The sequence below is a fragment of the Limulus polyphemus genome, unplaced genomic scaffold (assembly GCF_000517525.1).
Source record: "Limulus polyphemus unplaced genomic scaffold, Limulus_polyphemus-2.1.2 Scaffold2137, whole genome shotgun sequence".
Lineage (NCBI taxonomy): Eukaryota > Metazoa > Arthropoda > Merostomata > Xiphosura > Limulidae > Limulus > Limulus polyphemus.
The window spans coordinates 105,784-118,946 of record NW_013667747.1 but is presented as its reverse complement, the minus strand read 5'-3'; the positions used below and the strand labels follow the sequence as shown (position 1 = coordinate 118,946).

Below are 13,163 nucleotides of genomic sequence, written 5' to 3'. Positions count from 1 at the left end.
ATATATATATATATATATATATATATACTATTTGTTTTTTGTCCCTTGTATTAAACTAAGAAAAAAGTACTTAACACCAATTATTGCCAAATTAAGTAGCGATAATAAATTAAAGATATTATATAATACAAACTATTTTAAATGACTTACCTAAACATGAATTATTAGGGTTGAAAATCAGAGAGAAAGAGACTCCGTTAAAATCATGCATGCATGGCTGGTTTTAAGTAAGTAAGTACTTATTATAGGTGTTCATATTAGTCCCATGAATATATATATATATATATATATATATAAATAAGAATTTTAGTTTTAAATAACAGAAATGTGAAAAATGCAGTACAAAGTATGAGATCTCTAAGTTTAATTTGTGGTTTTATAACAATAGCTTATGAAATTCTCAAGAGAAATCCTTACTGTGAATTTTCTTGTTCACTTGCTTCGCAGTTACTGTTTCTTCACTACGCTTGTGAGGACTGGGGAACAAAAATAAACCACATACTGAAAAACTATAAATTACAAAAAACTTCTTGGATAAGTGTAATTGAATTATTTCAGGTTATATGTCTATATTCCACTGGTTAGTGATTTCAGGTTATATGTCTATATTCCACTGGTTAGTGTATATAATGATGTTACCAATTAAAAAAATAAGCTTCATTATCGATTCATCTTGGTTCCTTCTCTTCATACCCTATCTCATGTAATGACACAGAATTCCAAAATATTTTACAATACTGTCATCAGACTGAAACATATTTGATCATAAAAACCACTATTTTTCCACACAAAAAATTGTCAATGAAGCAAGCAAACCCAACATACCATTAAACAATCACATAACCCAAACAGTCTATTTTGCACCAAATTGCACAGATTATGTAATGCATTTAATATCTATGCTTAAAGATATATATAACAAGGCTTCAAATGTAGGTTTTCAAAACCAAACCACATTTCAATAAAATATCAAATAATCAAAATAACAGACTCAGCCCTGACAAAGCAAATATATATATTTGATGGTTTCATTGAACATTGTTAAAATAAAAATGTCTCCTCTTTTATTTTTATGCCACACTTACAGCATCTTAAACTTGCATTTGTGAATAAATGTGTGCTAAATTGTGTACCTTTTATGAAAAATATCTTGTTCCACTGGTGGTGAAGGAGGAAGACTTGGGTCCAAATGAAGACTACTAAATATTAAAAAATAATAATAATACCTGTTTCAGCATTTCAATAACCAAAAACTTAAAATAATATTTTGAGGTTCTCTAAAAAAATGGATTATAATTTTAGTGTAACTTACAAAAACTTATCTTTAATACAGATCACATTCAATCAATAAATTATTCTATGTAGACAAAAAAATAATAATCATGAAACAATTTACAAGTTTATATTTTGTTTCATAAAATAAAAAATAGTGAACTGTTTGCATACTTTGATTTTCGAAGGTAATGGAAAGAAGGAGAAAGTGCTGTATCATCTTCACGACCAGGCCTGACTAATGGCCAACTATAACGATGTTCGGAGAGTACTGGTTCTACAATTATAAGGATAAGTTATACTGTGGCCAAGCAATTCTAAACGCATGCAATTTAATCTAGAAAACATATAGTGTGAGTAAACACACATTAATTATGTCTTATGACTACTTTACAAACAGTGACAAATATATAAAGCTATTCAAAAAATAAAATCACAAAATATAGAATTAAATAATGAGATTTACATTTTAACTAAGAAAATAAATAAATCTTAAATAGTTAGTGTCAGTTTGTTCCAATAAATTTCAACATGTATATGAACCAATCTATTTACTTTGAGTTTAAAAACAATAACCACAAGAATTTAACTTTTTATATTTAATGAAGTTCTTTGCTCAAGTTTTTGAATAGTTTCACTTGAAACTTAATCTTGCATTTTTGTTCAATGTTTAGAGCACACTAAACATATATAATAAAACTATATATGTGGGCATGGCAAAAAGGGGTCTGATTTTCTAGTTTATGGCCCTATAATCAAATAAAATTGAAGGCTATAAAAATTATGCTTTGCTTGAACAATGAAATCTTCAATTTGGCAATTATACAGTGTTGAGTAAGTTATATTAAAATGATTTTCAATATGTAAATCAGCAGAAGTCTGTTAAGATAGTAAGGTTTTTTAAAAAACAATCTTTATCACAGGTAGTAATATCTGTTCTTTAAGTGGCTTAATGGGAAGATAATCAGTGTATATCTTCAGAGGATCAGGTCAGGGAAAATTTTATTAGACTTTTGTTTAATTTCATCAAAATCTGTTCAAGAATATTCAAGTACAAGTCTTTAGGCAGACAGTCTTACTAAAGTTACATTCAATAAAAAATATGTAAATTATATGTTAGGATGAGGATGTTATATATTTGACAATGGAACTGGGATATTTGCCTAAACTTCTGTAAAAACTTCAGCTTCTCTTAGTTAAATGATATCATAAGCCAAAATGTTTCATTTCTTCATCATAGCTTGGTTTATGACTTATTTTTAAATTACTCAAGAGAAGCTATAACATTCAATTGTTTATTAAATGTTTCACAAAACTACTCTTTATAGTGTTCAAAATAAAAACTATAATAAATTTACCAGTTCCGTCTGCTCCTTCATACAGAGAAGTAAAAGCCACAACAGATGAATCATCTTTTGAAGAATTATTTTCTCCAGGAGAACCATTTTTCTGTTCATTTTCACCTCTTCCTATAAGAAAGTTTTCCATGGGATGAAGTTCCAACATTGGGTGTGACAAGCATTCTTCAGTGTAGTGTGAGTTATAGCCTTTGGAATTATGGTGATGAGAATGATGACTATTATGAAGTTCATCATGACTACGAAAATCAAGGTGATCCACAAAGGTACTACGAACCTGACCATCACTGAATTGATTTCCTGGCATATTGTGGATAGTACATACTTTGGACAACTTGTGTGTTTCATCCTGCTCTCTAGAAATCCCCTCAGTCAAGTGTACATTTTCTTTACAAGGCTCAGAGTCAGTATGAGAAAAAGAACCATCACCATCCAGTGGTAAATTGACACCATCGGGAATGCTGTATTTTCTTTCCTTTTCCTCTGAGCTTGTTTGGCCTTTACTGTCTAAATCTAGACTTCTGTGTAAGGTTCTACTTGGAGAACGTCGTATTTTACCAATAGGAGATCTGTGAAACTATATGTATATAAAATGAAATGGATCACGATGAGATGAAAATTTGATTATTTTTTCAATTATGTATGTCTAACCTATCATTATCAGTGTGCACCTCTCAGGTGTACCGTGCACACATGCACATCAAATTTAAGTAAAAAAAAACATTCTAACAGTATTTCAACAAATAATTACTCAAACATATTTTAGAATTAATATTTTATCATTATATAACAACAATTCTGAAATTCACAAAGAAATATGGAAAAAAAATCTTCCAACTGCAGAACTCCAAAAAGTCTTGTCTGTGAACAATGCATTTATCAAGTATTTTATATTTACTAAGAAAGTAACATCCCACAAAAAATATTACCATGTTTTCTTTTTTCATGTAATTTTTCCTTCTCTGATAGTGGGTGGTTTTATTACTATGGCCCTTCACTGATGCCTTTTGTGATGTCACAACAAGTGGTCTAAACATTTACTAATGAAACTCAGGATTGTATGTCCAACTTATATGGACTGTTCTCTATTTTAAATTCTCTTTTTTTTAATTGCAAGCTTTTATCCGCTTTATCCTCTTACCAAAGCCTTCATCAGGCAACAATATACTGAATAATACAAATTTGTTTATCTGTAGAACACTTTTGTAAAAGCAGGTGTTTAAGCAACAATTCTAACAATAACTGACATCTGGTATTTACGCTACTAATTACGTAGAAAATTGGTGAAAACAAATTATTACAAATACAGATTTAATAGACAAAGATTTAAACTTTTAAATAAATTAACATCTCAGTCTTTGTAACTGTATAATAATATAAATATCATATACACTATGTTGTTTAATATCTAAGGTCAAAATATTACTTGAATATAAATAAACATATAAAAACAAACAAAAAAACACTCATATGTATTACATAGAAAAATAATTTAGATTTCAAATAATGTCCCCCTATACTATGCGACAATCTTACGAAAGTAAAATTCCCAGTTTTCAAACCTCTGACAAAGAAAATGGTTTATAGCATTCAGTACAAGTGAAATAAATAACACATTGAAGAAACACAATATTCACTGTAAAAAAGATTCAAATAACATCACAGAGATATTCAAAACTGAGTTACAAAAACTTCAGCTATAACTTTTCATATCCAGGAAAATGATCACATAATACACCTAAAAAGATGCAAAAATAACAGAAAACATCAAATGAAGAAAAAACAAAGAAACTAATGTCATTCAAACACAGTGGCCAACAACCACTCAGTACCCTATGGCCATCACTGGTCAACAATATCAAACATATTTTTCATGGTATTCACAAACTAGTAAACCTTAAAAAAATGTTTTTTCTTTTTTTGTGTTTTACTCTTGATCTGCATTTATTTGAAATCTGAACATTTTATTATTTTATATGATACCTACAATTGTACTTTTTTACCCTTTATTATATTCAAGTAGTTGTTTGATCTTAAATACTTTTAAACAACCAAGTGTACAAGATACTTGTATTGTTATACAGCTACAAGGACCGGGGTTTTGATTCTTCAATTTATGTAAAAGTTTAATCCTTCATCTGTTAATTCTTTACTTGTTATAATTTGTTTCTAGCTATTTCTATATGTTTTGTAACTTTAACTCTTTCAGTATTCAGGTGTGGTAGAAAACCAACCGTCACATGTGCAAGCAGTAAAAAAAAGTTTAAGCAATTTTTTTTTCCTTCTGAATTCACAGTATAGCATGCACAAATAAAGAATAGACACCAAAAAGTCATGTAATGATCTCTGTGTAGGCCTGGCAGTGTGTAAGGAGGGATGTTGATTTCACTGACTATGAGATAAAACAGGAGGGCAAGCAAGACCTGTTTGTTTTTTTCCACATGTGGTATCACACTCCTCTCTTATCTCACACTGGCACAGCATTGGTCATGAATAACACAAATATATTGTACAAGTATTACACTTGGCACTCTAATATAGATCACTAAAACTACTGTATAAATGTCTAATATTTACACTATATACATTCTCCCCACTATATACAAGTTTTGGGGATAACATCTATAGATCACTCGTATAATTAAATATGAGCTGTAAATTCAAATGGTGGTGGGACAACTAAACATCATATGATGCACAGAGGGTTAATACCAGATGTCAGTTATTGTTAGGATTGTTGCTTAGACACCTGCCTTTAAAAAGCATTCTACAGTCACTACATTACTGCCCAATAAATGCTCTGGTAAGAGGGATGAAAGCTTGCATACTTATACATATTAATTTACTTACATTATGAGTTCTAAAAACAAAGCTCAGCAATGACAATAATTAGAACCAACATCTAAAAATAACAGAATATAAGATATTCTAATTTTTGTCATAAGAGAATAAAGTGCTTGTAACAATAATTCCTGGTTTTTCAAAATATTAGCTATCCAGAGCTCCCACTGGGGTGAACAAAGGATTCTAATGCAAGGTTTACTAAACATAATAATAAACATGGATCTGATAATGTTTTTATAATTTATTTTGATTTTCTTTTCATTCTTTATTTATGTTTCCACATAAAATTATATTTGTGTGAAAGCTAAAGGAATATTTTTATATAACACATGATAAAGTAAGTTTAGTTACGTTAAACAAGTACAGTAAGCAATGGGAACTATTCATATTTCAGATGCCTCAAATCTTTTTTTATTATTGAATACTATTGTGATATTTATAGTATTCAAACAACTGATGATTCATTGAAAATGAACTATATCTATTAAATTTAAGTTAATCCTGACCAAGAATATTGCTGACAAAACATAAAATACCTAGCCTGACAGAGGTAAAGGCAATGCCATTTTGAAAGGTGAGGTTCTACATTATAGTTTTTGCCATGTTTTTTTTTATGATTTATAACCAGTAGTGGTGACTGCTTCAATTGGCAAAAGAAAAATGTTAATAAATAAAAAAAGTCAATTCTAACTGTATTTTTCCAAATCAATATTTCACAACAAAGTTTTGAAATTTCATAGCCTAAAAATAACTAAGTTAATTTATACATGAATTTTTTGAGCAGAAACTAAAAATTATTTAGAAAGTTTGTACTACGTTTCATACAACTTGATGCAACATTTCTAATGTGAAAATGGAGGCTATCAGTGACCTCCTACTTAGGGTGGCAGGATATATCTCAAAGTCCAAAATTTTGTATCATTTTCTTTATCAACATTAGTTGGTATATATATAATATATTAACGTATGTACTATTACATTACATAACTTGTATCCATACATGAGCAAAATCCTATCATTAAACACATATGTAAAATTATAGCATCATTCAAACATGTACATAAACATCTATTTTCATGAATGTACACAAACACCTATCATTATAAATACAGGTTTCTATCATGTTTTGTTTTTAATGTGACCATGAATGTCCACACACACTGAGGGTTAATTACACTTTATAGGAAATAGTTCCAGGTCTTGTGCTGCCCTTGGAACTATTTCTGACAACCATGATTTTATTCAGTATTCCCTTACAGTATAATTTCCATTGTAACAATAACTTTTAAAAAAAAAAGCATGTCAGTCTTAGACTATACTTCTTAAGCTTTCCATGGACTCTCCATTGTATATGAACATTAGCTTCCAAGACCACGTTTAAGTGAACCAAAGGAATAAAAATCCATTGAAGCTACAATGGTGGACTCAAAATGTTACCAAATGAGCTTTATGCAATCCCAATTTCTTCAGCAACCTTTCTCATAGAAAAAATTGTTGAATTCAATGCGTAGTTTGAAGAAACTTTTGGGGTGTGACCCTCTATATTTTGAATCCTTGTTTATTATCAGTACAAGAAGATATTTCCAACTTCATTGCAATGGCTTTTTGGATCAAAGTGTTTTTTTTGAAATGATATTGTTGCTACAAATTGGCTTTAGTGTGATTTTGGAGCCCATTCCTGTTCCAAACACTTTGCTGAATAAGACTTACTTCTTCATAATGATGCATCCTTTGGGTCTAAATCACTTAAAAATCTTAATCTATAAATACCCTGATTAAAAAAAAACTGGCACATCCCTTCAGCCTTGACGCTACAAATGGTGGCACTGCACTGTCCAATGGTTGGAAATTTGCCATGAAAAAGATTAATAGGTGCTTAACACATTGTATGTAGTATTATGATTTAAATTTATGGCAACATGCCACTTCATTAGCACATTCGGAAAAAGTGCAATTAACCCTTTTTTTTCTCTCTCAACATCAAACATAACAAATGACAAAAATGTTTAGCACTCTGCACTGTTCAGTAGTTTCCAATATACTATGTGGAATTCAATTCTTAACAATATGTGTATGTTAATTATTAAGTTCTTATCATCATGCATTTAAGCTAAATCGTAAAAATTTATATTTGTAGTAGAATACTACTTGTTTGATACAAATTAATTGCAATTTTTGAAACAAGGAACAACAACAAGAATGTCAATGTTGCTTAGAAAAAATAAAAAAAATAAAAATAGTGTATTTATTCTTATCATACCGGAGTAAGGCGTTCAGCACTTCTTCGGGCTTCATGCACATCGTTAAATTCTTGATGCTGCGAAGGTTGAGGATTTTGATTTTCAATTTTCACAGGTAATTCAAGATTCTTGGAGCCATTCACATCTCGACGCTTTGCCTGAGGTGGATGAGGGCTTAAGTCAACAAACTGTTTCTCTCGACTTTCTATATTAAGAACCTGAAGCACGTAATAAATAATCTGTGAGAAGATGTATATTCTAACCTGCTGTTAAAAACAAAACCAGCCAAGGTAATTATGAAAACTATCTTTTTCATTCAGTAAAGAGCATTAATGTGATTTTTAACCTAACTTCTCAAACTTATTTATATAATGAAATATTAATTCATGGGAACCTCTACTTTTTAACTCTTTCACAGTCATACTGTATGTTTCCTTCCAGAGTACTGTCATATCAGTTTGGAATTTTTGTACCAACATGAGGGTATTCCTCTTCAAACTTTCCAAAGTTTATCTGTTTCAAGTTCAGATATGTAATGAAATATGAAAATATCACTTTTTGTTTTTTTATGGTGCATCTAAAAATAAGACTGGCAATGGTAGATTTGTTTATCTATAAATGTGGCATTGAAAGAGTTAAAATGTTTTAACAGCTAGACCTAATAAACAGATATAAATGCACTAATTTCAGTAACTACATCATGATTATAACATTTAAACCTTAAAGTCATAGAACTTTAACATCAGTTAGGTTGACAACATTTTACCAAGAACAAGTGAACTTCTTATTTCCATTATAATATCTACTATTATATTTTATCTAAGCTTACCTAGTAGTTGTGAATAAAAAAATACTTAGTTATCTATAATACACTACATAAACCCTTATAATTCACAAAATATGGACATGCATCAATAAACATATACAAGAAAGTAGAAGCAAACAATTATCAATAGTATCACAGATATTAATGTCAAAAAGCAAGTTAAGTCCAAGATTAAAAGGTTTTTGGCCAGACAATGTGATCAGTGAATAGTATCTTAGAAGGTATCTACGATAATCTAACTTTATAAAGACAAACTGTATAAAATTAAAACAAACTATGACAAGTTATCTTTATATGAACATGTTCAAAACCTGTTTCTGATCTGCATTATCTTGTACATTCTCTATTGATTCTTTGGGAGTAATCTCTTCATGACTACTGCAACGACGAATTGATGTCACATCTTCAGTGACTGGTCCCCAATCCAAAAGACGTTCCTCGGAGTTTGATCTTGAGCTCTTTGGCTCTTCCTCCGACAGTCTACGTTCCTTACGCTTTCTTTTATGGGACAAATGAACTATACACAAACATGGAACATTAGTTTACACTAAATCTACAATATGTATTTATTTATATATGTATGTGCATGTGTGTTTTTATACATACAGTACTTGAAATAATAATTGAAATTGTGAAAAAAAAAGGGTGTAAAAGGTAAATACTACGAGAATGCCACCTCCTTTATCATTTGAAAAATGAATGCACCAGACCACAAGTGTCTCAATCTTTACACTGTTATTGTTGTCATCCAACCAATCAGAATAAAGCCTATAAAAGTATAGATAGTCATGTTTTTATGAGAAAGATAACAGTTGAGTCCAGATTTTGCCAATTACCTTACTACAGATGCAAGTGAGAAAAGAACATTGAAAAGAGTGGCATCAATGAATGTGTATTGGCTTGAAATATATTACTGAGGAGATGTAACCAAATCAAAAGACTGAAAGCTAGAGACATTTACTCTTTACAGGAAAAACCAAAGTTTGAATTACTTGGCAACAATCAATGACAGTTTGTTTCTACTTTACAAAATAAACATCCTTTAATAATAATGAAAACACTTACCACTATATGGGTCTTTCATGTGCTCTCCATACAAAATAAATATCCTTTAATAATAATAATAAAAACACTTACCACTATATGGGTCTTTCATGTGCTCACCATACAAAATAAATATCCTTTAATAATAATAATAAAAACACTTACCACTATATGGGTCCTTCATGTGCTCTCCATACAAAATAAATATCCTTTAATAATAATAATAAAAACACTTACCACTATACGAATCTTTCATGTGCTCTCCATACAAAATAAATATCCTTTAATAATAATAATAATAATAAAAACACTTACCACTATATGGGTCTTTCATGTGTTCTCCAAACAGATGTTTGTTTATTCTTTGGTTTATGGTCTGTTCTACAACTCTACAATGGAATAGACAACTATTAATTCATATTTTATTAAAAGCAGAAAAAAAACTGATTATAATAACCATCTAACTGATTAAATATTATACAACTAGACTTATATTTTCTTTTAAAAACTACTTTACATAATTTTGTTTCATCCAATAACCAAATACATATAAACATCTTCATTAGTATTGTATTCCTATCTTCAAGTTCATATTATAATATTACCTTAATTTAATGAGTAAGATTTGGGGACCATTTTCAAAATTATTCAAAAACTAATAAACAAATTAGTAATCTTTAATGCTACACAAAGAGAGTTTTGAGTGTCAACTATATTTCAGTAGTACTATGTAACCCAATAGCATCATTGTAACTGAATTATGAATAGAGAATATAAACAATCCCATGAACTGGAATGAATATTTGGTGTTTCATTATTAATAAAAATAAATATCACTATTAACTCTGTCAAAAACATGAGCAAAGAAAAGTAGTTAATTATGTAACAGTGACATTTCTAAATTGTTTCTTATGTTTCAACAACATCTTGAGTTTTAAAACTAAGTTTTGTTGACATTATGCATATTAAACACAAACTGGGGATATATATATATTTCTAAGCATTTTTTTTCTAAAGAGTATCATTGTCATTAAACATCACATTTCTTCATCAGTGACAAGAAAAAAGGTTTAGATTTCCAACAAATAACAACATTTTCATAAAAGTAATTTACTAGCAGTTTCTTCAACATTAATCCCCTATTAGCTCTAATGTTCTTGAACACGCCATAAAAAAGTGACATTATTGCCCAATCCATTTCACAAGATGAGGTTTGACATTCATGTCAAAGAAACTGCTAATAAATTGCTTTTACTTAAAAAAAAAAGCATTTTGAATTAGTGAAGAATATATGAATAATATAAAGTATTTGGTACGTGTTACATTACCCGGTATGGTTGGAGTTGGCTTTTAATATCAAAGTCCAAAACATATTAAAATTAATTACTCTTTTAAACATTCAGATTTTGATAGTTTCAATAAAGGTCTGAGGCACTTGGCAAAAAATTTTGTTGTTTACAAATCTGATGCAAAAACTATAAATTAAAATGTATAAAGCTGTAACATACATAGAAAATAAGTAAATATTGTTTCATTTACCTATCTACGATTAAAGCAGGGACCTGCTTCTCTTGGATAACATATTTTTCTAAAGGTGGTATAACAATGGACAAAGGCTCAAAAGCCAAAGACTGACTAACTGAAGTTGGAGCAGTAGCTATCCGCTGAAGAAGAAAAAAACAACAAATGTTCAAGAGTTGTTATGATGGATGTTTCATGATTCAAGTAATATAAATTTACATTACAGATATAACTAAATAAAAATACTAATCTTTCAAAATGTTAAAAACGTTATCTAATGAAAACATAAGCAATTCTACTTTATGTCACACTTACAGAAGCTTACACAGCTATATAAATAAATAGTACTAAACAACTTCAAAAAAAATTAATATTTATATGAAAATAAACATGATTAGATACATTAATTAAACAAAACGCTTTTTTTCTGTTGAGACACTAAAGTTAACATTTTTCTTATACTGAAAATATATTTCCGATAGGTACTAATCTCCTGTCACACAAAGCTATCTCGATCTTCTGCACTCAAAGCATTGTCACACAAAGCTATCTCGATCTTCTGTCACACAAAGCTATCTCGATCTCCTGTCACACAAAGCTATCTCGATCTCCTGTCACACAAAGCTATCTCGATCTCCTGTCACACAAAGCTATCTCGATCTCCTGTCACACAAAGCTATCTCGATCTCCTGTCACACAAAGCTATCTCGATCTCCTGTCACACAAAGCTATCTCGATCTTCTGCACTCAAAGCATTGCTAAAAAATTTTTGCAATCAGTGCACCCATCGATGTCCTCCCATTTCTGAACATGTACATACAGTAGTCCCTGGTGGATATGACCCCTCCAAATAACAACTTCCTTTTAAATAAGACTTTATTTCTGTGCACAGAATGACTTCCTGATAGATGCAACATACAACAGTGATTTTGGAGCAGAAGATTGGATAATGGCCTCTCTATAGCGATTTTTCTTCATTTCAATAAAAATGTATAAACATATAGTTTGTTGATGTCCACAACAGGTGAGTGACTTGATGTCACACCACACAATGAATACGAAGGCAGGAAAATTTTCATATTTTATGTAATATTCTTCAAAATATGAATATCTCTACCTTGATTAGTCAATGTGATCAGAAAAAATGAATAATTTAAACAGCAGTTAGTGCTTGCTTACACCAGTTGACACGTGAGTGTTTTGACGAGTAACATGCAATTGGCCATGAAAATGAGACTGTGATGCAAGCTGGGAAAACCCTCACCAACCAATCAGCAGTCAGAATGAGTGTTTTCTCGAGATATCAGATGTAGTTAATTATCCTGGTGAGTAGAGTAATTAATCTACAGCTTGCAGTATAAATATGACACACATTGAAGAATAAACCACTTACAGTTTTGTACAAAGATGCCTCATGAAAAGTGAAAATGTAAACACCTCACCTCACTTTCATGAGCTGAAACTGAACAACAAAACACTTCTATCATATCTACTGCAAAGTGACCCAGTTAAATGTGCAAAACAAACAAAGATGGGCAATGTTGTTTATTATGAAATAAATGTGATCAATGATTAAATTATTTTACATAAAACACAAACTGAACTGTTATCCATCAAAACTATTAGTATATCAATTTTCTATGTCATGTGATTACTTAAACAGTATATAAACCATTATGATCAAGCCTTGGTAATAAATAGCAACTGGCACAGCTTGAACTCGATCATTCATTATCCTTTGAATAATGACTTCCTGTTAGATACAACTTTTTTAATCATGGCAAATAGGTTGGTTGTATCTAATAGGGACCACTATATCATGTGACTACTCTCCACCAACAGTATTGCTCCACCTATATTGGCACAGCTAGCTTTCACTGCTATTCCCACTCAATTCTCACTTCCAAGAATTGGCAGGCTCCAAAAAAAGAACACCAGTAGTGGGAAGAAAGGGTGAAAAGTGTACGAGAGGAGGTAAGTACCTATCGGAAATACATTTTCAGTGTAAGAAAATAGTTAAATTCTGATAAGGTCTTACCTCCTCTCACGTCAAGATAG

General features: G+C 30.2%; 1 protein-coding gene across 1 annotated transcript in view; it reads right to left on the bottom strand.

Annotated features, from left to right (window-relative positions):
- Positions 1-13,163, bottom strand: part of LOC106466056 (protein FAM13A-like) — a 96,807-nt gene that overhangs the window by 30,381 nt on the left and 53,263 nt on the right. Inside the window, 8 exon segments of the mRNA XM_022394012.1 lie at positions 418-476; positions 1,134-1,199; positions 1,447-1,549; positions 2,631-3,207; positions 7,735-7,932; positions 8,852-9,057; positions 9,900-9,973; positions 11,124-11,248. Coding sequence (XP_022249720.1) covers positions 418-476; positions 1,134-1,199; positions 1,447-1,549; positions 2,631-3,207; positions 7,735-7,932; positions 8,852-9,057; positions 9,900-9,973; positions 11,124-11,248 — 1,408 coding nt within the window.